At 33.5% G+C, this 27,110-nt stretch overlaps 1 protein-coding gene across 5 annotated transcripts in view; it reads right to left on the minus strand.

The window, feature by feature from the left end:
• Positions 1-2,486: 2,486 nt before the first annotated feature.
• The window catches only part of ROCK1 (Rho associated coiled-coil containing protein kinase 1), a 141,705-nt gene continuing 117,081 nt past the window's right edge, over positions 2,487-27,110 (minus strand). For 2 of the 5 annotated variants that reach the window (XM_019741231.3, XM_019741229.3), the window contains exons 23-33: positions 22,364-22,529; positions 21,410-21,503; positions 20,674-20,762; positions 17,963-18,151; positions 16,908-17,067; positions 11,948-12,018; positions 11,663-11,751; positions 6,508-6,586; positions 6,093-6,354; positions 5,185-5,392; positions 2,487-3,975 (exon numbers count right to left, since the gene is read on the minus strand). In XM_019741231.3, coding sequence (XP_019596790.1) covers positions 3,969-3,975; positions 5,185-5,392; positions 6,093-6,354; positions 6,508-6,586; positions 11,663-11,751; positions 11,948-12,018; positions 16,908-17,067; positions 17,963-18,151; positions 20,674-20,762; positions 21,410-21,503; positions 22,364-22,529 — 1,414 coding nt within the window. In that variant the 3' untranslated portion in view covers positions 2,487-3,968. Of the gene's footprint in view, positions 3,976-5,180; positions 5,393-6,092; positions 6,355-6,507; positions 6,587-11,662; positions 11,752-11,947; positions 12,019-12,466; positions 12,516-16,907; positions 17,068-17,962; positions 18,152-20,673; positions 20,763-21,409; positions 21,504-22,363; positions 22,530-27,110 lie in introns of those variants that run through there. The other 3 variants (XM_019741232.3, XM_088797932.1, XR_002138132.3) reach the window with 3 other exon arrangements.

Below are 27,110 nucleotides of genomic sequence, written 5' to 3' on the forward strand. Positions count from 1 at the left end.
AAGCTGATTCCAACCCCCATGGATGACTTTGAAGGGGTCAAGACTTCAATGGAGGGAGTCACTGCAGATGTGGTGGAAAGAGCAGAACTAGAAGTGGAGCCTAAAGATGTGACTGAATTGCTGCAGTCTCATGATAAAACTTGAATGAATGAGAAGTTGCTTTTTATGAATGAGCAAAGAAACTGGTTTCTGGAGATGGACTCTACTCCTGGTGAAAATGTTGTGAAGATTGTTTAAATGACAAGGCTTTAGAATATTACATAAACTTAAGTTGATAAATCAGCGGCAGGGTTTGAGAGGACTGACTCCAATTTGAAAGAAGTTCTACTGTGGGTAAAATGCTATCAAATAGCACGCTAAGCTATAGAAAAATTGCTCTGGATAGAAGAGTCAATTGACTTGGCCAACTTCAATGTTGTCTTATTTGAAGAAATTGCCACAGCCCCTGCAACCTTCAGCAACTGCCACCCTGATCAGTCAGCAGCCAGCAACACTGAGGCGACTCTCCACCAGCAAGAAAGACTTGCTAAAGGCTCAGGTGATGGTTAGCATTTTTTAGCAATAACGTAATTTTAAGGTATGTACATTGTTTTTTAAGACATAATGCTACTGCACACTTAACAGACTAGTGTAGTGTAAACGTAGCTTTTATATGCACAGAGAAACCAAAAAATTAATGACTTACTTTATTGTGGTGGTCTGGAACCGAACCACAATATGTCCAAGGTAAGCCTGAGTTGTTTTGTTGCTCAGCAGAGAGTTGTGGAAGTGTTAGAAAGTGAAAAATAGAAACTGAAAACTCAAATTGCAACCCAGTAAAAACCAACAAACTGATTTATGTGGTTACTATAATTATTATAAAATTTCTAGTGATATGAAAAAGAAAATGAGAACATATTTATCAAGTAGAGTTTGTCATATTTAAATTCTCTCTTCACGTTTTTACTTTAAATGAAGAGTGGACAGGTTATTTTGTTTAAGCTGAAGCCTCAAATAATGACAAGTGACTACAGTTGTTTTGAGCCTGTAAATAATGACAGTGGCTGTTTTCTTTCTAGAAGAGTCCCTGGGTCAGCTCAAGCTTGCAGGTGTGGTGGATGGGCAGGCTTGATGTTGAACCTTCATTTCACTCAGTTTTCCTATAGTAAAGCGGATAGAAAGCAAAAGCTACATTTCCCAGACTTCCATGCATCTAGTTATGGATACGATTTAGTTTCAGCCAAGCAGATGCACCCACAGAAGGTAGAAGTGAGACGGAGACGGTACTAATGCTGGCAAACAGAATTATGAAAGTGATTTTTCTGAAGCAGTGATGAGAGATCCCAGTGTCCAGACATGAGGTTCATAAGTGGCAAGAGGAATGGTACAAAGCATCTAACTTGGAGAGGACTGTAGTAGGGATGGTAAAAACTGTAGAGAACCAGTAGTTGTGTGGCTTCCGTACCACGGCACTCTCCTGATCCTCACACCATGTTGGGGTACTTTGGGACTGAGTGGTTTCCCGAACTTAGAAGAGCAGCAGGTGTCAGGGTTGACATGGTTCTGTAGTGTGGCACTTGGAGTCATTCCTCAAAGCTGTCAGTTCTCAAGTGTTCTATGCTCAGGTGAATATTTTAAGAAAAAGTCCTTTCTTGCTTAAACTAACTAGAATAACTGTTCTCTGCACTTTACTGGACCATAATACATTAGACCGTAACACATTAGGTAACGGTGATGGTTCTGAGAAGATAATAAGGACATCATCAAGAAGAGTCAAGAATCTAAGATTTTATTCTACGTGCAAACTACAAGTTAGCCTGCCACAGTTTTATGGTTCCTGGCAAGATTTCTGGATCAGAGCCAAATGACTGTATAATAATAGTACAGCAAGCAGCCTGAGCTTCATGTTCTTGTCAGTTCCCCTAGCCCCCCAAGTCTCACTGGGGCAATGAAGAGTGGCTCAGGTGGGTGCTTGGGCATACAGTGGGTTTGCATCACAGCTGAGGAACCCCAAGCTTAGGGTACCTGAATCTTTTATAACGAGTTCAAGCAAATCTAGCCAACTTTGGCACTGGAGGGAGCATTATCTTTATTATACTGGGCAGTAGATACACCTGCCTTCTTCTTGAGGGCGACACAATATCTTCCAAGACTGTTCACTATACAAATCTTCTTGGAAAAGAGTCCAGGAGAAAGGCTGTCACAGCCTCTGCTCACAGATAGGAGAAATGCAAGAGATCCAAGGAAAATTGTTTCCCAACATACATTAGTCAACTTTTCATTTCAACTGTAGCCATTCTTCTTTTAGAGTACAAACCAGGTTTTATCTTTTAAAAATTCACTTTAATCTAATCATGGAATTTAACAAACATTTGTAGAGTCAGAAACTAATTTATAGCATGGTTTCTATTCATTTCAGCCATGAGAAAACACCATAGCAGTCATTATTAAAGGTATCCATCCATAAATTACTTTTATTTCTCATTAAATGAGCACAGAGTCATTAGCATATTAATAACAGATATGTTTATTATTACATATCCATCAGTGCGGCTTTCAATACCACTTGAAACATGCATATCATCCTAGAGACGAATCAGTTTTCCAGTGCTTCTTATTTGATACACATTACTGCAAAAGCCATTATAAATTACTGAGGAGGTATTTGGTTAAAAAAATAAACAATAAATCATACTGCCCGTATGAATCAACTCTTGTCATTGAACAAGAGTTTAACAGTATTTATCTGGTAATTCCTATGTTAACTGGAAAACATCACAGATGTATTGCCATAATTTTCTTTTATATTGGTGCAGCGTTCTACATGTTTTGCAGTTTTATAAAGTCATTCATCATGTTAGCAGGTAGTTTGATGCAAAGATTGTATTCAATTTATGAAAGTCCAACAAACTTCTAAATATTTAAAATTAAACCAATTATCAATGAAAAACCCACTGACACATAATTTTTTGAAAATATGTTTTTTGAACTTCTATATTTAGTCACGGCAGTAAAATAATTCTCTCAAATTAAGGCACTAAAAGCTCAATGCAACGCCCATTGAAGTGTTCTAAGAATAATTTACATTTCAAACAGTGCATACATTTCTTATATGTTTGTTAACTTAATGTCTTTATCATTTAAAACCAAAAAGAAATACATTATACAATTACAGAAATGATGTACCCCACAAAATGCTTTTAAACTTGGTTCTTTTGTACAGTTAGTTCCTAATGTTTCTAGTAGTAGAATAACTCAATATGGCTTGGCAAAAATGCATAGATTAAATGTAATTTTTTTTTGCCTTCTCCCATCCCCCAATCTACAAACTTGCTGAAACACATACAGTATTTTGTAAAGCATAATGTAAGATATTTATTCTCCATCAAGTCCACCATGGGCAATCAACAGTAAGGCTTTTAAATTCTACAGTGAGGGCACTGAAGTCAAGTGATGTCACTGCTTTCTTAAAATAGTTTTGTATAGTCTTGCAAGAGCACAAAAACTGAAGTCATTAAAAAAAATTTCAGTTGTCTCATTTTGAGATATTTTCTTTACTCCTTCCATGAGCTGATCTTGATAGCGATGGCCATTCCACTTAAAAGTGAAAGTCCCTTCCTCTCACTCATATGAGGAAACTGTGTTCTATCATGATTGACAGGCATTTTCTTAGAAATTCAAAAAGGCAGCACCTTTTTAAAAAAAGTATATCTAGCTAAGCTTTCCCCCAATTGTACTTGCATTACATAGTAATAATTAATCTAATCTACCTGTAGGCAAACCCGCCATTAAAAAAACAAACAAAAAAACCAAAAAAACCCTTGGTGTGCTTTTGTGCCAAAGCAAGGACAGAATAACAGCAATCTTAACCCTGAAGCCTGTGATGTGATATTGTGTCAAAGGAAGAGCCTGTCAGCTCTGCATGGTTAAAGAAGCCTGGTTTATCAGGTAGCATCCCACACGATTCCATAAGGCGCTAGGTCACATGGTTAACTGCTGGAGGGGAAAAAAAGAAAAAAACTCTAATTTAAGAAATGCTCAGTTGGAGGGAAAGGTAAATCATATTATCTTTATATCTAATAATTAACACAAAAAATTGAAGAGTAAGAAAATGAAAAAATACACTTATTATCTCCTTTTTATTTCCACTCTATTTCAACCATATCTTTTTTTACATACTTGTAGCTATAATCTAATTTTAAATAATTTTAGATCCAACTTTTATCCCATACAGGAGTGGGTCGATATAAGATTCTACAGAAATAAGTCATGAGGTAGGCAATAATACATTGGAGTAGTATGGCAGCTAAAGAACACAGAAGGAAAACTGAGTATGAATTTTCCAAGAATTAGACTTGGTTATTGACAACAGGGAATGAAGAAATGGGATGAACTAAAGATGGTATTAAGACTGCTTGGAAGACTTGGGTGACATTAGCAGAGAGGCAAATAAGTAATAGGTCTTTCTATAAGGATTACACTCTAAGGTAAGTTGGTATTTGATACAGGAGAAAACACATAGGAATTAGATGAAAATGGGTCCCAATCCTGACTATGCCACTAGTTACTAGTGTGATCTTTTATAAGTTGCTTAATTCCATTAAGACTCATTCATTCATGTCAAAATGAGAACTTGGTATCATAACCTCTCTTCAAGAAAGGGTTTAATTATGTCCTATAATTTTTTTTATAGCATATAAATATTTTTGAAAAAATTCCATCAAAACCAGTTAACCCCTTCCTCAAAAGGATACTTAACTGGGAAGTTTATTTGTAACACCATAGTCACTGATAATAGCAAATAATTTTGATTAAAAATAAACTATACCAACATAGTTAAAAATAAAAGATGAGCAAAGTTTTATATTATCTATTGGCATTAAAAAAAGAGGTAAACGACATATTTTTTAAAACATCAAGGGCTAAATATGTGCCAGGTATACCAACCAATAACAAAATTTGACATGGAACTAAATGCTTATATTTATAAATATTATTAACTTCTAACAGGAATCAGTTGAACTAATTAATTTGTAAAGTCATTTCAAGTGATATGTAAATACCTAGCTTCAAATGATGCCCTCTATGGGGAAAGAAACAATCAGATTTTGATTTTTAATAGGTATTATTTAACCCTTTTTATTTTTAATAGGTGTTATTTAATTACTTTCACATTGTTACAAAGGTTAACATTATAATCCTTACCTAGTTTTTCCAGATGTATTTTTGACCACTTTCCGGAAAGACTGATTTGCAGTGGATCTTGTAGAAACTGTTCGAGGGGACGCACGAACAAAACCAGATGGTGGATTCTTAGGTATCTTCTTTACTAAATGAGTTACCCATTTTTTCTGTTCATCCTGAGAACACGCTAACAACAGCATATCCCTTGCTGATGTTACATCATAACTTACTACGTTAAGAAAAAAAAAAAAGAGTACTATTAAATTCATACATTATCTAAAAAAGCCCTACTGAACGCATAATTTTATAAGTTCTTAAAATTTTAACATTTACTATGCTTAATTAAGCTTGGACAACCTCCCTTTCTCTTTAATTTAATTAAGACTGAAAATTTAAAACAAGACATTAGTCATAAACTAGTAAGAAAAATAAAGTAAAATCAGAAATACAAAAAAAAAAATGCAGAAGTGGAAATAAATGTATTTTTGGAATATAAATTTCTTATCTTAAAATAGCTATAACCTGTACTATTTCCCTCAAGCTACCTTTGCTACACTAGAAGACATTTTGTCTGTAATACAGCATGCTGGTCCAGGCAGTGAGAACCAGATAAAAAGAAAACAAGTAGGAAATAAAAACCCAAGGGGGAATAGAGTGGAACTCACCTATAACTCTTCTCTCCGATTTAGAATAATTTCTCAGTGGTACTTTTTATTTTCTTTTAACAAGGGGGTGATTCTCTTTAAAAACATTATGTTCAAAGCTAAATCTGTAACTGTAAAATGATAGCTGTATGTTGCTCCACTAGTGTCAAAATATTACCTCCTCTGACTTCTTTTCAACTTGGTATAGAAAATGCTACACTTGTAAAAGTTACTGGGACTTAATTATCTAATTTGTTGTAAGTTGTAAAAATTTTTACGCCTTACCTTTACATGGAGAAATTAAGTCCTCTTTCTTATCTAAGTGATCTCTGTGGCACTTAACATGGCATCTTCGACATTCTAGGGCAGGGGGTGGCTTAAAAACATGCCAGAGAGGTTTGGCACAGGCCTCACAGTTGGCAGGAAAGTGGTAGAGTGTAGGAATGAACTCATGCCCTTTGTGATTTTGAAAATTAGTTTTTTCAGCTTGTTGTACTGGTTCCATCTCTACATCTTTTCTACATTCACCTTCATTTGCATATAGTATCTACATTCAGGAATGGTAAAAAGATAATAAAGATTAGTATCTGTGCATACAAATTACAAATGTATAAAAGTATTGGTGTATATCTATTTACTTCACAAAACATAGTTAATACTTAGGTAAAAAATATTTGAAATTATAATTTCAGATTTTTACCTGGAATATTTTAGGAATTTCTTCAGTTTCAGCTCTATACACATCTCCTTGGGTTACCGGTCGAACATGAAACAATTTACTAAAATGAAAATAAATATGATATAGACAATTATAAAAACTCATTTGCAGTAAAAGACAGACATTTCTTTGAAGATAAATTAGTCATTAGAGAAATGAAATTAAAATCACAATAAATATAACCGTACACCTATCAGATATTTAAAACTAAAAATACTAATAAATCAAATGCTGATGAGTACGCAGAGAAACTAGATCACTCATACAATTGTAAATGTAAAATTGCACAGCCATTCTGGAAAACTAAACTATGTTTATCATATATGACCCAGCAATTGTACTCCTGGGTCTTTATTCCAGAGAACTGAAAATATACCTATGTGATAACCTGTACATAAATGTTCATAGCAGCTTTATTCATAATAGTGCCAAACTGGAAACCCAAATGAACTGGTAAACAAACTGTGGTATACAAATCATGAAATACTACTCAACAGTTAAAAGAAACAAACTAAGACTTGGATAGATCTCAGAGGAATTACACAGAGTGAAAGAAGCCAATCCCAAAGTTTACATAACATTTGATTCTGTTTATATAACATCCTTACAATGACAAAATTATAGAGTTGAAGAACAGATTAGTGGTTGTCAAGAATTAGGGAAAGGTGGAGAAACGGCGCTTCCTGTGGCTATAAAAGGGTAGCATAAAGAATACCTGTGATGGAACTGTCCTGTATTCTGACTGTGGTGATCATATGTAAAAATCTATACATGTGATAAGGGCATACAGATTGAGAAGACAGAATTAAAACTAGAAGAAAACATAGAGTACAGTACCTTCAACAACCTTTGGGCAAGGAAAAATTTCTTGAACAGACTAAAAAAAGGCAGTAATTCTTTTAAAAAAATGATAAACTAGTGATCAAAAAATGATAAACTAGTCTCTGTTAAAAGATACCATAAAGAAAAATGAATAGGCAAGCCACAAACTGGGGAATATCTGCATTACATATTTCTGACACTGGATTTGTATCCAGAATATATACAGAACTTTCATAAACCAATCTTAAAAAGATAAGCAACCCAATTAAAAAATGGGCAAAAAACTTGGAGACACTTAAGATATAGTTGAGAAAAGATATACAAATGGCCAATAAACACATGAAACAATTCCTGGTATCATCAGTCATGAGGAAAATACAAATTAAAACAACAAGATAGCACTTCACATGCGTTAGAACTGCAAAAATCAAAGACTGACAACACCAAAAGTTGGAGCAACTGAAACTCATATGGGATGTGGAGTAATTAAAACTCATATTACTGGTGAGTATATAGTTGTATAACCATTTTTGAAAACTATTTGGCAGATTTTTTTTAAAGGTTAAATACCGATTTACTCTATGACCCAGGACACAACTCCTAGATATATATTCACCCATGAGAAATGAAAACTTAAGTCCAAAAAGGAATGTGCATAGCAGTGTTATTTATAATAGTTCTAAACTGGAAGCAACCCATTGTTCATCAACAGAAGAATGGATGAACAAACTGAGATATATTCATTCAATGGAATATTACTCAGCAAAAACAGAAAAAAAGAAAAAACCCAGACAACTGATACACAGCAAAACACTATGCTAAGTGAAAGAAGTCAGACACATAAAAGGCACACACTGTGTAATTCCAATTTGTATGAAGTCCTAGAACAGGCAAAACTAATCTCAGTGATAGAATTCACTTTTTTTTTTTTCTGAGAAGGCAAAGTGACCTTTCTAGGGTGATGGAAATGTTTTTTGTGTTTTTAATTCTGTCTTGGGTGGTGATTACAGGGGTGTTTACAATTGTCAAAAGTCACTGAACAGAACACTTAAGATGCATGCATTTTATTGCATGAAAATTATACCTCATTAAAAAGGTAAAACAACCTCTCATCAATCTAAAAAGTATTTAACTTAGTTGAAAGATGATGTCTCGCATATTAGTATTTATGTATTATTTCGTTTAAGTGATCACTTAAGTTTTCATAACTAGTACTTAAAAAAAACAAACCAGGAAATAAAATATCAGTATTCTCTGGTACTTGCTCAATTCTTTTTACATTCTAACTATAAATGGCTCCACAAATATTTAATCCCAAAGGAATGGCAATACTTCAAGTTTATATTTTTCTTGAATAGCACTCTTCACTTTGAATTTATATTTTGTTGCATATTTTTTACCCTTTCTACTACTAGTCTATAAGCTCCTTAAATATGGAACTGTCTTAATTATTTTTATACAATCTATAGCACCTATTGTAAAGGCAGCATGCTTTAAAAATAGTTTTAGGGGCTAGCCCGGTGGCTCAGGCGGTTAGAGCTCCTAACTCCGAAGGCTGCCGGTTTGATTCCCACATGGGCCAGTGGGCTCTCAACCACAGGTTGCCAGTTCAATCCCTTGAGTCCCACAAGGGATGGTGGGCTCCACCCCCTGCAACTAAAATTGAACACAGCACCTTGAGCTGAGCTGCCTCCCAGATGGCTCAGTTGGTTGGAGCGCAGGCTCTCAACCACAAGGTTGCCAGTTCAATTCCTCAAGTCCCGCAAGGGATGGTGGGCTGCGCCCCCTGCATCTAGCAACGGCCACTGGACCTGGAACTGAGCTGCGCCCTCCACAACTAAGATTGAAAGGACAACAACTTGACTTGGAAAAAAGTCCTGGAAGTACACACTGTTCCCCAATAAAGTCCTGTACCCCTTCCCCAGTAAAAAAATCTTAAAAAGAATAGTTTTAGAATGAATACAAGGAAAAAAAACCTAAGCTTATTACAGGCATTTTTGACCAATTATTAAGACAGAAGAGATACACTCATATTTCCTTTTTAAAAATGACCCCATAATCATATGTTTTAAGATGCTCTCTGAACTTAAAAGCAATAGACACTTGAAATAAAAAAATTGTATTTAGAATATATGAATCAGGTATGCAAAATTTTCCCTCTCACATTTTGATAAAGATTTAATATAATCAACGTACAAAATTCCATTTCGTTTCTAAATACTAACAATGAAATTTCAGAAAAAAAAATGAAGAACACAGCTGATTTTGCAATTGCAACAAAAAGAATAAAATACCTAGGAATAAACTTAACAAAGGACGTGAAGGACCCATACACTGAAAGACGTTATTAAAAGAAACTGAAGAAGACACAAAGAAATGAAATGGAAAGATATTCCAATGTTCATGGATTGGAAGAATTGAGATAGTTAAAATGGCCATATTACCCAAAGTAATATGCAGATTTAATGTAATCCCCATCAAAATCCCAATGGCATTTTAAAAAAAGAAATAGAACAAAAAATCATCAGATTTGTATGTAACCACAAAAGACCCGTAATACCCAAAGCAATCCTGAGAAAAAAAGAGAAAAAAGTCTGGAGGTTTCACACTCCCTGACTTCAAATTATACTACAAAGCGACAATAATCAAAACAGCATGTTATTGGCAGAGAAACAGACACACAGACCAATGCAACGGACTTGAAAACCCAGAAATAAACCCACATATAAATGGGCAAATAATTTTCAATAAAGGACAAAAACATATAATGGAGAAAAGAAAGCTGGGAAAATTGGAAAGCCACATGTGAAAGAATGATACTAGACTGCTATTTGTCACCATATAACAAAAATTAACTCAAAATGGATCAAGGACCAATAGAAGACCTGAAACAATAATATGCATAGAAGAAAACATAGGTACTAAACTTTGGACCTCAGAGGATTTTATGAATTTGACCTCAAAGGCAAGGGAAGTAAAAGCAAAAATAAATTAATGGGATTACATCAAACTAAAAAGCTTCTGAACAGCAAAAGAAACCATCAACAAAACAAAGAGGCAACCATGGGAGAAGATATTTGCAAACAACACTTCCAATAGGGGCTAATATCCAAAATATACCAAGAACTCATACAACCTAACAACAACAAAAAACAAACAATCCAATTAAAAAAATGTGCAGAAGACCTGGACACCTCTCCCAAGAAGACATACAAACAGCCAACAAATATATGAAATAATATTCGACTTCACGAGCCATTAGGGAAATGCAAATCAAAACCACAATGAGATACCACCTCACACCTGTTAGAATAGCTATTATCAACAAGACAAGTAATAATACATGTTGGAGAGGCTGTGCAGAAAAATGAATCCTCATACACTGCTGGTGGAAATGTAAATTAGTATAGCCACTATGGAAAACCGTATGGAAGTTCCTCAAAAAAATAAAAATAGAATTACCATATAACCCAGTAATCCCTCTTCTGGGTATCTACCCGAAAAATTTGAAAACATTTATCTGTAAAGATATATATATCCCTATGTTCATTGCAGCATTATTTATGGTGGCCAAGACATGGAAATAACTCAAGTGTCCTTTGATAGATGATTGGATAAAAAAGATGTGTAACATACATACAATGGACTATTACTCAGCCACAAGAAAAGATGAAATACTGCCATTTGCAACAACATGGATAAATCCTGAGAATATCATGCTAAGAGAAATAAGTCAGAAGGAAAAAGTCAAGAACCATTATTTCACTCATATCGTGTTTCCCCAAAAATAAGACCTACACCGAAAATAAGCCCTAGCATGATTTTTCAGGATGACATCCCCTGAACATAAGTCCTAATGCATCTTTTGGAGCAGATCTTAATATAAGACTTAGTCTTATTTTTGGGGAAACGGTATGTGGGATATAAAACTGAAAGCAACTAACGAACAAGACAAATAAAAACTCACAGATAACAAAGTAAAGTGGTTAACAGAGGTTAAGGGGGGGAGGAGGGTGGCAGAAGAAGGTAAAGAGGACCAAATATATGGTGACAGAAGGAGATATGACTCTGGGTGGTGAACACACAATGTAATACATAGATGATGTATTACAGAATTGTACAGTTGAAATCTATATAATTTTATTAACCAACGTTACCCCAATAAACTTAATCTTAAAAAATAAGTTAGATTTAATGTAAGTTATTATTTGAGAAAAAGAGTAGATAACATAACATTGTTTAAACGGAATATGAACTAAATTCTAAGTCTAAAAATAATTATCATAAGTTAACAATTCAATCAAAGGCAACTTACTCTATGTCTAATACCATGGATGGATTGGATTGCTCCTTATCTTGTTCATCGTTATAAAACAAAATTTTTTTGCTGCTTACCACTACATACTGAAATGAGAAAAAAGGGGAAAGAAGTATAAGAGCAACATTAACTTGGTTTAAAGTAACAAGCATATTTGCCATTTATGTCTAGATTATATTGTATTAATCTAAAATTGATTCTAGGAATGGTTAATACAAGTTCTATGCTTTGAAAGTAAATATATAACAAAGTATCAACTAGAAATAATGAGACGTATGATACCTGTTTCTTCCAGCCATATCGTTTGATATTTCCTCTATTTGGTATTGAAAGCCAACCTTCAATTCTTGACTCTAGGAAAAAAAGAATATACAGTATTCAGTCTTAAATTGTAACAAAAGGAAAAGCTATTACAAGTTGACTGACAGCATGCAGCCAGCAACAGGCATTTGAACACAGCTAAATGAATAAGTACTATAATTTGCTCTTCCATGCTTCAATCACACAAATCAACTTTAATGGCCATACAAATATTGCAGAAAAAAAATCCAAGCCACTTTTCCCATAAAATTAACATTTAGTACTCAATTATAAAAGTATGAAGTAACAACAATACCCTTAAGAGCCAGGCAAGACTGGAATGGACTGCAGCTTAAATGGGATATGATACAAAAGACTTTAAATATCATTTACATTCATATAAAAATACTTAGCAAAAAAAAATTATGCAGCAAGTAGAACAAATCAGAGCCATGATTTACACAAGAGCAAGCAAAAGTACAGAAGTGTCCTATTACTCACAGAAGATAAGAATAGAAGATAAATAAATAAGGAATGCAGGCAGAATCAACTAGATATAAAGAATAAGAGAAAAGCATTTTATTTGTTTTCTCAGTACAATATTCTGATAAACATTTTGGTAAAACACCCATAAAAATTTCAATGAAACTGTCCAAATTTAGTTGGTGGAGTGCTTAATTCTAGTGTTAAGTCCAATTACAATTCTTATCAAACTAAAGAGGTGTAAAGCCTTTTAACTTTGCGTTACCAGAATTTAATAAACAGTGAAATAACACAGAATTCAGTTGGTCAACCATTAATATCTTAACCAGTTTGTACATACCAGAAATTCCTTGACTAATTTGAGTGATCAAGGCTTTTATAGTAATTATTACTACTGTTTAAATGTAATTAATGTTTATTAGAAATATTCACGGGAAAAGATGATTCCATTAGAAATGGTTATTTTGTATCAGGTTAGAGATAGCACATTTAATTGTTTTCTATATCTAGTTTATATTTGAAACATAAAGAATGGAAAAGTAAGCAACTTTGAAGTACAATGTTATAATGTGACAGATTATACTATGGCTCAAATCATAATCTGATCAGTATATACGCGTATATTGTACTTCACATAACCTAAAAGCTGTAAAACAGCTCAGTCTTACAGTAAAAATAACAGTAATACTTACTGAACATTTATCATTTGCCAAGTGTTTTACAAGTAGTATCTCATATATAAGCTATATATAATCCCATGAATATAAAATATTATATTCTCAGGAATAGGACAGGTGGTCGGTTCAACTATCATCCTCCATTTACAAATGCAGAGACTGAGGCTTAGCCAGGGGAACTGACTTGCCTAAGGGCACTCTACCAGATAAAGTGTCAAAGCTCTAGGGTTCGCCCAGGCAGTCTAATTTCTGAGTTTATATTCCTAGAGCACAATGCTGTTCTGTCCTGTAACAAGCTTTGCAGTTAATTGAATTGCAGGTCATGTTCTTCTAGTTCCAACTTCTTCCGTGTACTTAATGTCTTTTGCTTTTGTTATTTACTCCCTTTCATCTAAATTGCAGTTGTTAGAGTGGAGGAAATAATGAGAAACTTCACTCAAAATGGTCCCCCTTTTCTCCTAGCTTTTTTCTTAGTTGCTGTCATTTATTTCATTCATTATTATTTCGTTTTCTTAGGTAGTGCCTTAGTAAGTTTTGAGAGTGCAGAGACCATATCCTAACACTTTTTTTTATATACCTCATTATATCCGACACACAGAGTAGGTACTTGATAAATACTTGATTATTTTGCAATTCTGCTTTTTTTTCCAATTAGTCAATTAAAGTCAACCTCTGTAAATAATGATTATAATTAAAGAACCACAGGGCAGTTTAATATTAAATAACTTGTAGAAGGCTGGTGATCATTCACAAATATTCTCTTACAAAAGCAAAAAAGTTATTGCTAGGAAAAAATTCCCTCTAGTGTGCCAAAAATTGCACCTCTTACTCCTAAGTAAATAGAATATCAGTAAATCCTATTGAAAATAAAAGATGTGAAAGCCATTGAAATCTTGACATTTATAAAAAATTGTATGTGCCAAAATACCCCTCTCCTCAATTATTTCTCTATGAGAATAAATGCCAAAAGTATTTAAGCTTTCTGGTTCTAGGTTTGGATTAACTTGCCAGTTTTTAAAATATATTTTCAATGAATTGTTACATATATGACTTTATCTGTCATTTTAGTGTGCCCATAGAAACTTTATTGATCAAAAGCATTTTATGAATCAAATGAGCCCAATTTTATATTTGCTGTAATTTAAATTAAATGAAGAAATTTGGAACTCAAAAAAAGGTGTTGAGGATATCTGGTTTTTCTCAACTTAAAACAATAATGTTACGGGAGAGAATTTTACTTTTCTTTCTTGGTGAATTCTCTTCAGAGAAAAAGCTGAACTAAGCTCAGTGAGAAATAAAAAAATACACACTAGTTTCTCCTCTGTTTCCTTTACCTACTCCTATCGTAGATGCAAGTTAACTTACCATTTTTTTTTTTTTTTTTTATAAAGATGTCCTTTAAAAATATGACCACTTGTGACCCAAGTGGCAATCTGGAAGTAAAATGCAGTAAAGTCCATCTTTTACATCAGAAACACAGAAATCAGCTTCTCCAGATAAATAAATGCTGAAAACTTCTAAGTCTAGTTATCATCAATAATATGCTACTGAAGTACAAAAACTTGGCTCCATGTTTTCTATATTTATGGAGCAATTTTAACTTACAAAAAGAATTAGATGTGTATTACTGTAATATCAGCAATTAAATCCTTTACCCAAATAAGAGATAGAAAGGCTATACATAAATCAATTAATAAGCCAATTTAAACATTAAAGCTAACCTCTGAAGACTATCGAAGTTTACCTGGATAAACCACATACTACTTAAGAAACAAAGCTCGACAACCATTTCAAAATATTTTAATTATATTCAGAAGTGATATAAAAAAAATGAAACCAATCAATGCTTAGAATTCAGATGCACGGATTATCTCCAAATCACGGATTAGATTTGGGCAAAGTTAGAAACTCTCATATACTCAAATACTTGGAAACACATCAAGAAAGCACCATTTAAAGGTTTAAATTGCACAGCCTGAGATCAAGCTAGATGAAAAGAGAATGATGCAGATAATCCATCAGATAATGAATATTATGGAGTATTGATACCAAGTGTTTTTCTTAATGCTTCATAACATTCTTAGGTCAATAGTTAGAAAAGAGGAAGAACAAGTGACAGTTACTACTATTACATTAGTCTTTTTGTCATCTAGGCAATAGGCAAACCCTAACCCTATTTTAAGTAATATACTCAGAATGGAGCCAGTAGAAACATTTTAAAATCTCTTTGCTGACTGACTCACAAGAGGATTAGATCAGGATTCTGAAGTCCAAATGGATTCCTAACCTAAGTCTGCCAGTCAAACCATCTGATCTTTTGAGTGTAGCCTTCGTGAATAAGCCAGGATGGAAGATAAAACTCATCACCTTCCTTCTTTATAGAAGTCCCTCAAACTCATCTTTCAATTCAAATCTCCTAAATAGCATTCATCAACAATAGATCAGTCTCTGAAATGTTTAACCTAATACAAAGAAAACCAAGGCAAACTTTCAGAAAGATGTTCAAACTACTGCTGAAGCTAGAGATTCCTATTAAATCTAAAGTTGATTCTCTGATAAGAATATACACCTACAAGTTTATTAAGAGGCAGGAGTTTTTAGAGAAAACAGAAGAAATTCCTTGAGCACTGGAATAGAACTAGTTATTGCCTGCCCTATCCTTTCTATATATCTGATTTTGAGGTCGCAAAGCTACAAAGAATGAGGACAGGCATCATATGGCATACAAATAGAAGTTGAATTCACTTCCCACTTTGAGTCCCACTTTCTTCTTGGCCAAGAATGATAACATAAAAATTTTCTTAGTCTATCAAGTTTTTTACATCAAGTAATTGTTAAAATAAAATTCTTACAATATCAAACACGTTGCTTCATAAATATCTTTTTATTTTTTATTCATGCATTAATCAGGAAATATACTAATTAAAATATATTTTCAAGTTTATGGCCATGTAAATAAAATTTCTAATACCTTGAACTAAGAATGTGTGATATGTCAAGTGTGTGTGTGTTGTGTGTGTGCCTTTAAAATCATAATGCATGGTTTTAATACATATATAACATATTTACTTCATTTGTAAATTGAACCTGTAATATGTGTATTGTTCATAAAAAGACATAAATGTATTATAGCTTGCACTACAATTAACCCAACAATGAAGCTGTGTTTATTTTTTAATTGGTTCTGCACTGGAGAAAAGAAGATATAGAAGAAATGTCTGAAATCCTAGTTACTCACTTTTGCCTTTAGTTGTCTCCCTGCTCCCCATCTGCATCTCCCAACCCTTTTTATCTATTTCTCCAAAGTTGAAACTTAAAGTCTGATTAAAGTTTATCACTACTACATTAGGCAGGCTTCTATAATAGAGCTCCTGTGGTTCTGATTATTAAGTACAGTTCTTAGTTTTAGCACAAAATACATAAAACATTAAAGAGCTGCTCATCATGAAACATGTATAATTTTCTTTAAATAGTGAGAGATGTGCAACAGCTTCAACCATCGAGTTAGGCAGCTCAAGATAGGTTCAGAAACTTCTTCAGGTTTCTATTAGGGTAGAGCCTCTGAGATCTATTTTAATAGCCTAAGATTGTTTATGACTGCTTTTAGTCTATAAATTCACTAAGTATACAAACATCATAGGACTTTGGCTATCAGAAACATAAATTCCTTTTTAAGGATCCATGGACAAAATGACAAGAGGTAGAATACCAAATGAAAGAAATATACATTAATTTCCATGACATTTAAGCAAATTTGGATGAAGTAACAGAAATATTCCTACCTGGAAGGTTTCCATCAGTTTCGTCAGCACTAGGAAAACTAGCAACACTTGTAGAATCCGAAAGGTCCAAAAGTTTAGCACGCAATTGCTCAATATCACTCTCTTTGCTAGCCAACTGCATCTGAAGCTCATTCTTATGTGTACATTCTTCCACCAATTGCTAATTGTGAAAAATTTCAAGATCATATGAAGTGTTAAGATCAAATTTCCAACATTAAGAAATTAAGAATTAATGGAAGTACAAGTAATCTAAAACAGCTAAAACTAAAAATTTACTGAAATTTTCATGTTTACTACTACAGATTTTAAAACCACTATAAAAATGCAAGTTCTCTTCCTTAGTAAATACATTGCTTAGATATGCTCCTCTTTGCTTTACATGAGGTTTTTAAAAGTTTTTTTTTTTTTTTAAATACAGGCATCAAAAAACAGAGACAAAAAGTAAGCACTTGTTAAAACAACAGAAAACGCTTTTTTTGGGCTCCAAATAAAGTAATTTAAAAGGTATGGAAAGCTTCTCAGTCTGGTAAAACCATAAATGATGGAGTCAATGCTTGGGTCTAAGTCTGTCTAAGACCAGAGACCACGTTCTCTATTTTGTGCTATTAACAACCAAGGAAGTATCAAACAATTAAGTTTGACATTCTGATTTCAGAACAGTGAGTCCTGATTAGAGAAAACAAATAAGCTCCAATACACCAAAAGCTCTATCCCAACTATAGTCACTATATTTCCATCCATATCTCAATTTCAGTCTGAAACCAAAGAGGCAAAAATCTCTTGGTTGTTCTGCTCAAAGTAGCCTATGTAATCAAGCAGATGTTAGTTGGTTGAGCAACTGAGTATTTTCTAGTGTTTTAAGATCATGGTTCATATTAGAGTAAATGACAGAACTGTGGAGAGTATAAACCAAACTATGCATTTTTATATGAAAAAAATCTAATCTAAATAAGATCAATAGATAATAGGCATATATAGTAATAACAGTTTAAGAAAATAACCCTACATGTGTGCACACGTGCACACGCGCACACACACACCCACACATATCTTACCGCTTGCATGTCATTTAGTTCTTTTTGATGTTTCACTACCATCTGGTTGAATTTCTCTCTTTCTTGGTTGAGTTCCAGTTGTAGCTTTCGATTTTCCTTTTCTTTCTTTCTCAAATCCTGTGTATTAGCTTTCTTTCTATCAATTTTAAAATCTTTTCGATTCATTATTTCTGCCAACTTGTTAACAGCCTATTAAAACATTAAAACATTATTAATAGGATCTAGTGTAGCCATCCAATTTAAATCTCCACTAAAAATGTATTTTTTTCCTACAAAATCAGGATGTAGGACTTTTTTGTGCTAAAAATGAGGAAAATCTAATGAAGATTGGGATATGGTAGCACAAGTAACAACTACTATTGATTTTTCTCATTGTTTAAATGTATGAACAAGACAAGCTTGCAAAAGCATTTATCATTCAACAATTATTCAGTACTTATTATACTGTATATACTTTGATAGGCATTAGATATAAAGACTGTAAATATAGCTATGCCCCAAAGGCATTCTAGTCTGGTAGAGGAGCCAAGCAAACAAGCATTACAGTACTGAGTGGTAAGAAGAGGCATGCAAGAGTGTGATATGAACAGTACCTGGGACTTGGAGAAGCAGGGAAACATGTGTGATTACACGTTTCTTAAGAAACAAATAGAAGTTGGATAAGCAAAAAAATGATATGAAGGAGTGGATAGGAGAGGAGGATGGCATTATAGTAAGAGTAAACAGTACACAGGCAAAAAAGCCCAACATAATTTTTTTCCTTTGGACAAGTAAGAAAAGTAAGGGGACAAGGCACCTGAGTAGGCCATATTGAGGGGTCCTTTTGAAAGTGAAAAGAAATGTAAACATAGTTGAGGCTAACACTTTTTGTCAGAAGGAAAAAATATATTCAAAACGAGTCAGAACTGGTAAAAGCATGTGAAATAGCTACAGAAACTATAAAACGTAAGTCAGGGTACGCGTGTTCTGTATTAATGTTTAAAAAAAAAAAGCCAGATTTTCCATTAAGACAGAAAAAAGCCCTAACCACTATTATTTCCATGTAGATTAGGTCTCATCTAGGATGAGGAACACTTGAACATATTTTTCTTAATGCAGTAAAAGCTTACTTCATTGAACTTATAAATGCATATTTGGTATTTTTCTAATAGTAACTCTACCATACTAATTACAAGAAAAATCAAATACAGAGATATATTATAAAAAAAGTGAAAAGTACTTGACATATCACTCCTCAAAGACCACCTCAGCTAAAGCCTTCTCTTTTCTCTAAATTTCTGAGTGTATATATCCTTCTAGACATTTCCCTATATACTCATATATAAGTAGGTTAAATATGTATTTAAATTTAAAAATGGAATCATGCTGTACATTATGCAGCAACATGCTTTTTTTAATTTAATACTATTTCATATATCATGGAAATATTATTTCCCCATGCCATTACATGTAAATCTACTTCATTTATTTTTAATGGCTCCTTTGCATTCCACTGTATGGATGTATCATGATTTATCAATAGTACATTGATGGATGGTTGGGTTATTTTTATTTTTTCACTGTTGAAAATGTTGCAGTAATTATATTTGTATATATTTCTTTTGAGCATTTATATGGAAGTATTTTTATAGCATAAATTTCTAAAGGCACAATTACTGGATCAAAGAATATGCACATTAAAATGCTTTATTTGGTTAAATTGCTCTTATAGTTTACTCACTCAAAAAGTATACGAATAAACTTTCCCCATGTTCTTGCCAAAGCTAAATATTTTATCTCATTTAAATCTGTCCATTAAACTGTCAAAAAGATACCTCATTATTGTTTTAATTTCTATTTATTATTGTGGTTAAGTTTTAAAAAAATCTTTAGTGTTTCTTTTTCTCTTAAATGTCCCTTACTTTTTTTTTTTCCTATTGAATGGTTTTTTGATTTGCAGATGGTTTTTATATTTATCTACATTTGCTGTAAACATTCTTCCTAGTTTGTTTTCTTTCAAGTTATGCTGTTTTGGGCTCTACAGACCGACATTTTTATGTAATAAATGTCAATCTTTTTCTTCATTGTCTCTCTTTTGGTATAAAAGTAAGTAAAACCTCCATTGAAGAATTTTCAACAGGTATTAAGTGCATTTTTGAAAGATTACTCTAGTTCTAACATGAAGGATTACTGACACGTAGAGTGGAATGGTAATAAGGAATCTGTTATAATCATTTAATAAAACATAGAAGATATTTATTCTACATAGTACCTTATGAAGAATTTAAACTATTGGTAACTTAGTAAAATGACAAGATACCAAGTTTTAGTGTAAAAAAAATCTGATCTAGCTGCATCATTAATACAAAGCAAAATAATACAGCCACTCCTATAATTTGTCTTATTCCCAATTTTTCTTTCTCGGCTTCAATCAAGTATTTTATCTTTTCACTAAGTTATGCTATTGTCAATTACAGGTCTTCTATACAATATAAAACACATTCTTACTAGTCAAACAACTAGACAAACTAGCTTTCTTAACTCAGTTGAAATCCTGTTTCCTGAATGTCTTCTCTATTTAGTGAAGAAAGACTATTACATTATTTGTTCCAATGAACAGCTTGAATCTTATAACCTCACTTTTAAGAAAAAGTACACAAAGAGCAAATATTAACTTCTGAATATACAATACTCAAATACAAACTTATAGAAAAGGCTGAGCACATGTATACCTGTGTTTTAAGAGTTCGTTCTGTATTGATATTCTTTTCAAAGGCAGCCTTAAGATTACTGATCTCCTCCTCCTTCTTCAATTTATATTCTGTGAACAAATTATATAAAATGTTATTGCATGGCATTAATTTTTGCATTCCAAATTAGCAATGTCTTTATTTAAATTAGCATATACTACAAAGGAACTTTTAGTAACTTCTTCAAGATAATTTTTTCATCTTTATTGAGGTATAATTGACAAAACTGTAAGATATTTAAAGTATACAAGGTAATGATTTCATATATACATACATATATGCCCATTGTGAAAGGATTCTCTTCTCCCCCATCAAGTTAATTAACACATCCATCAACTCACATATTTACCTCATTTATTTTTTTGGGGGGTGAGAATATTTAAGTTCTATTAAGAAAATTCTTGGGTGGGTGGCCGGCTCAGTGGTTAGAGCGCAGTGCTCATAACACCAAGATCGCCAGTTCAATTCCCACATAGGCCAGTGAGCTGCGCCCCCCACAACTAGACTGAAAACAAGAACTTGACATGGAGCTGATGGGTCCTCAAAAAACATACTCCCCAATAAAAATTTAAAAAAAAGAAAAAAGGAAAATTCTTAAGGCTATAGAAGTTATTTAACATATGAAAACAAATATTTCCAAAACTTAACGCACAACATAATTAGCAAAAATTTACTGAGCTGATTTAACATGATTAAAAAAAATAAAAACCCTACATACCTTCTTCTGCCTTTCTCATTTTATCAGTTAGCTCTTCATTTTCTTTTCTTAATAATTCAGTATCTTTGGTTAGCATGCTGTTCATTTCTTCAAGCTAAACAAAGCACACAAAGGTTTAAGCTATAGTCTCTTTGCTAGTCTCCCATTTATTGCAATAACCTTTATAAAAAATACTTTGCTTTTTCCATAGGTGAGAACACGTCTGACACTGCTTAACTATAAAAATGCCTGGTTTCCAGTTTATGTGGTTATAATTAAAATAAAATATTTAAAAACAACTGGTATCTTCCAAAAATTATTTCAGAGAATATGTTTGTGCGTGTACATATACACATATATACATATGAATAAAAGGAAGAAAAATGTAATGGAAAGAAAACTAGACTGAAAATTACAGATGAAGCATCTAAGGCTTGGAGAAGTTAAAGCAAACTGTCAAAACTGTAACTTCTTAGGGACAAAGCTGGTATTTGAATCATAGCACTTTACGGTGGCTTCAAAAGAAGAAAAATCTAACTCCCCTTTCTAGCCCCATGGTCTATTTATAGTATAAATTTCAGGAACAGGTAACTGTTTGTAGTAACTGGTTTTTCTATAATGTATTTGTAGATATCCCCAAATAGCTTCTCTGAATTTTACAGAATTCTGGCCATAAAAATAAGTTGCAATGTATTAAGATAACACAACAAATAAATTTAAATTAAATATTTATTTGCATAAAATATGTTAAGATCTACAGCCAGAAGGGGGAAAACCCAATACATTGAATAAAATTTCAATCCTTAACAACTGTTTTGGATCATACAAACTATTTTATACATGAATACAGATTGACCACTCACTGTATATAAGTAAATATGCATACACACACACACACACCCTAAACTTTAAGATGTGACCTATTTTGATTTAAATTAATTTTAGTCATATAACTTACCTGACTATCACACTTACCCGAGTAACAGCATGATCTTTATCTGTAATCTCTTGTCTATTTCTAGAAGCAGCTTTCTTGCTTTCTTGGGTCAATTCAAAGTACTGTTCTTCCAAAAGCCCTCGAGCCAACTGCTCAGACTCAGCTTTTGTTTCTGCTAGATCCAATTGAGTAGCAAGAGTTTCTCTGCAATAGAACAAATTGAGTTCATTCTTCCAACTTAACCATATGCTTAAAAACACAATTATATTTAAATGAGAAAAAGAATTAAGTTTTCTAGTGGTTAAAATAAACTTTGAATCCATTACCAACTTTCTATAAATATAAGCTCTCACTTTGAAAAACTATAAAAGAGCTCTTTAACCTTGTATCTGCTCTGTGCTTAACTAAGAAAAGGTAATAAAGCAATGGTAAGCAGTCTACTTTTGAAAAGGAATCCGTTGTGGATTTGGAATGGAAGGCAGTATGGCATAGGGGAAAAGTCACTGCCCTGTAAATCACGAGGCTAGATTTAAACCCTTATCCCTATTCTAACACTAACTGTGGAGAGATATTGGGCAAGTTCCTTACACTTCCTGGAGCTCAATTTAATCAAATCTGTAAAATGAGAGCGTTAAACAAAATTATTCTTGAGGTCCCTTCCAGCTCTGAAATTCAATGAGATTATAAAGACTTATAAATAGATTTGCAAACTACTATAAACGATTCTAGGAATCGTTTGTGAATTATACTTTAAGGCTTTTCAGAACTGACATTCAGATCAAGACCAGATCACTCCAGTTTGCCTTTGCCTTGCCGGCTCTTTCTTCCCAGAGAGCCTCTCTTCATTAAGTTAACCTGATCATGACTGTACCCCCTGTATACATTAGGCTCAATAAATGTTTGCCAAGTGAATACCTTCTATTTTCTACTAAGGGAGCGAGGCAAATAGAATTTTCTGTCTCAGGCCTAAAGAGAGAGACATATAATAACTATAAAAGAAAAAGAAAAAAAGATATTCATTCATTTATCCAATAAATATGTGAATGCTAAGTATATGTGCCAAACACTGCTCTAGAAATTAAGGCATGCAGCAGTAACAAAGTACCTGACCTCAGGAGGCATACATTAGTGGGGTGATGAGACAATTTTTAAAAATGAAGTAATACACAGAGTCCCATAGAGAAAAATGAAAGAAGATATTAGAATGAACAATATATAGTAAGCTATACAGAACGATTAAAAAAAAAAAAAGGAAGAATGTGGTCACTACATAAAAAAGGAGTCACTATTTTATATAGGGTGATCAGGGAGGCCTCTGATAAAATGACATTTGAGAAGAAATAGGAAGCAAGTAAGACAGTGATCCATGTAGGTACCTAGGAATACAGTGTTTAGGCAGAGGAGCCATCTATAATAATTACAAATACCCTAACGTTGGTCTAAAGAAAGCTAATGTGAGCAGAGTGAGAGATGGGGGAAAGTTGTGAAAGACACAGTAAGAGAAAGGGTGTGGGAAGGTGAAGAACAGACATATAAAACTTTCTAAAACAATACAGGGACTTTGGCTTTTACTCTGACTGTTCCGTTTTTAAAATTCTGGCTGCTGTATTAATTTCAGACAGTTGGGGGTCAATGGCAGAAGCAAGATTACCAGTTATGAAAGTACTGAAGTAATCAAGATTGGAAATGATGACAGTTTGGATCAGACTGGTAAATGCTGTAAGTGGTGAGAACTGATTACAGTCTGGATATATTTTTTAGTTATAGTTACGAGGATCTATTGATGGATTGCATGCAGAATATAAGAGAAAAAGAAGTCTAGGATGACTCCAAATTTTTGACTTAAATAACTGGGAATAATAGAATTGCCAATACTGAAATAGGAAAGATGGAGGAGCAGGTTGGCAAGGTGAGGGAATCAGGAATTTTTTCTGGACATGTTACATATGAGATGCCTATTAAACACTCAGGTGGAGTTGTCAAATAGACAACTGGATATATAAGCCTGGAATTCAGGGGAGAATATACTTGTACACTGATGCTATTTAAAGCTGTGAGGCTGGATGAGAACAAGTAGAGTGATCCCTTGGGCCTTCCAAACTTTAAAGGTCTCAGAGATGGAAAGGGACAAAGGAGCAAAGAAGGTTGAGAAGGAGTAGCCAGTTCAAAAAAAAAAAAAAAGAAAATATTGTGTGATGTCACAAAAGCCAAGTGAAAAAATTTGTCGAGAGAGAATGAACTATGTCAACTACTGCTGTTAAGTAAGATAAGGACTGAGAACTATTGTCTTTAGCTTTAGGAAGTCACCAGTGACTTTGAGAAGGCTTATTTTAGTACAGTGATGAGTGCAAATATCTGCCTGGAATGAGCTCAAGGGAATGGGAAAAGAGAAATGGCATGTCAGTTTTCAGGAATTTTGCTACAAAAGGAAGCAGAAAAATGGGACAGTAGGTAGAAGAGGATACGCAGTTAAAAGACGGTTATTTTTTAAGGAAATATTTACTGGTATGTTTATATAACAATAGTAATGACTATAGAAAGGTCTGAAATGGAAATATGTTGTCTCCTCTCATCTCATAGACTTGGCATTCCTTAACTTAGGGACCAGCGCTACTACCATCAACCCAATTACCTTGGTCAGAAACTTGAGAGTCGACCTGAAATTTTCTCTAACTTTTACCACCAGTCCCCCAAATCTGTAAGTCCTACTGCTTCTATTTCCTACTTTTTTCATGCAGTTGCCTTTCCTTTTACTGCCAACTTCCATTATAATTTGACATCTAGATTATTCCAATGGCTGTATAATTGGACTCCCTGTATCCACCCAGCTTTGCCTCACTTTAATCCACTCTCCACGCTAAAGAGTGAAGCTTTCTAAAACATCGCCTTGTCAATTTCCAGCATAGACGTTTCTTTCTTCCTTTCTTCTCCTTCCCTTCCCCCTTCCCTTCTCTTCTCTCTCTCTCTCTCTCTCTCTCTCTCTCTCTCTCTCATTTATTGAATACTATATTCTTTGCAAGGCCTTGATCTAGATGATGTGGATACACAACAGAGTATAACAAAAACAAAACTTTCCACTCTTCAATGTTTGATAACTCCAAACTCTTTAGCATGAACACAGGTTTACCTCTCTAGCATTATGTGTCACCAACTGTCTCCCTAACTAAACCATCTGCTGTTATCCAAATTACAGACTGCATTTACCTATATTTTCCTCTTCCTCATATTCTATCCCCTGGTGAATTCTTCTTTTCCTTAGTTGTCACCTGGGAAATGTTTTCTGAATCCCACATAAGATGAGGTATAACCTTTCAATATGCTCCCACATCACTTTGTCACAGCTATCTACCTTAATTTTTATCTTTCTCCAGCCTAGATTCTGAAGTACCTGAAGGTAAGAACCATAATTTACTGATAATTATATCACTGGCATGAGGTACAGTAGTTAGCACAATAGCAATGATCAATATATTTCTCTTAGAGAGATCAAACAAGGGCAAACATACCAACCTTTGGAAACAATAGTATGTAGTGGATTGGGTGCCCCCATCACAGTGAATGCACACAACCTGGGATTGCATATTACACCATAGATACCATACAAATGATAGGCAACAGATTATAATCTACAATAGGAGTCTATCACTGTCACACAGACTAACCTGGAAATGTAGTTTTGTACCTACGTTAGACTCTACCTAATATATTAAGGCTCTAAGAATTGAGCGTCAGTGGTTGCTAACAACACAACAGGCAACCAGACTTTACAAAGTTATATATGAGGCAGTCTTCTCCCCTCTAAAAACCCATCTGAATCTGATTAAGCCTCCAGATTAGGGATGTCCAATTAAACTTTCTATAATGATGAAATGTTCTACACCCGTGCTGTCCAATGTGGTAGACACTAACTATATGTGACTATTAACCACTTAAAATGTAGCTAGTGCATCTAATGAACTAAAGGTTTTATTTTATTTAAATGGATTAAAGTTTAAATATAAATGGCTATATGTGACTACCATATTGGACAGCACAGCTCTAGATGTAACCATTTTGCAGAAAAGACAAAAAGACGATGAAAATGTTCAATTAACTATGGAAACAGAATCAACAAAATCACAACTGAGGAAAACTGTGTAAGACAAATGATCCAGTTCTTTCAACAAATAAGTGTTAGGACAGTGATTACTCTTGTGGTGCGGAGGGAAGGAGGTATAATTAGTAGAATTGTGAGGTGGAGAGCAAAGTTCCATCTCTTTCATGGGTGGTAGTTATGATATTTGTCATATAATTCATAATACTGTACATGTTTTGTTAGTTTATGTATTTGTTTGCTTCAACAAAAGTTTAAAAAAATGTTATTTCTTTAAAAGGTGTTTAAAGGAAAACGAGTTACAGTGTCTGTTCTGACACTATCTAGCTATGAGAAGTTGGCACACTTAAGTAGCTTAAGAGACCTTAAGGTCTCCTTTTAAGGTTCTAAGCACACAAGCAATGGAAATTAACCTGCATAATAATACTAAAAGGAAGACTTTAAATACATTTATATAACAAAATCATGACTTGAGAATACAGCATGAACTATTTATATACAAATAGGTGTTTGAAGATTGAGAGACCCTTGAAAATTTGCTGTCACAGTTTAGTGAATCTGTATAATTTGTAGTGTTAATGTATTAATAACAAATTATTTCTTCACCATAAAGGTAAACTTTAGCCTAAATCTAGTTTGACTGGTTCTGAATTAACTCATTAAGATTTGCTATACCACTGCCATCAGAATAT

The sequence above is a fragment of the Rhinolophus sinicus genome, chromosome 4, assembly GCF_057876585.1.
Source record: "Rhinolophus sinicus isolate RSI-liver-muscle chromosome 4, RSI-T2T, whole genome shotgun sequence".
NCBI classification, from domain to species: Eukaryota; Metazoa; Chordata; class Mammalia; order Chiroptera; family Rhinolophidae; genus Rhinolophus; species Rhinolophus sinicus.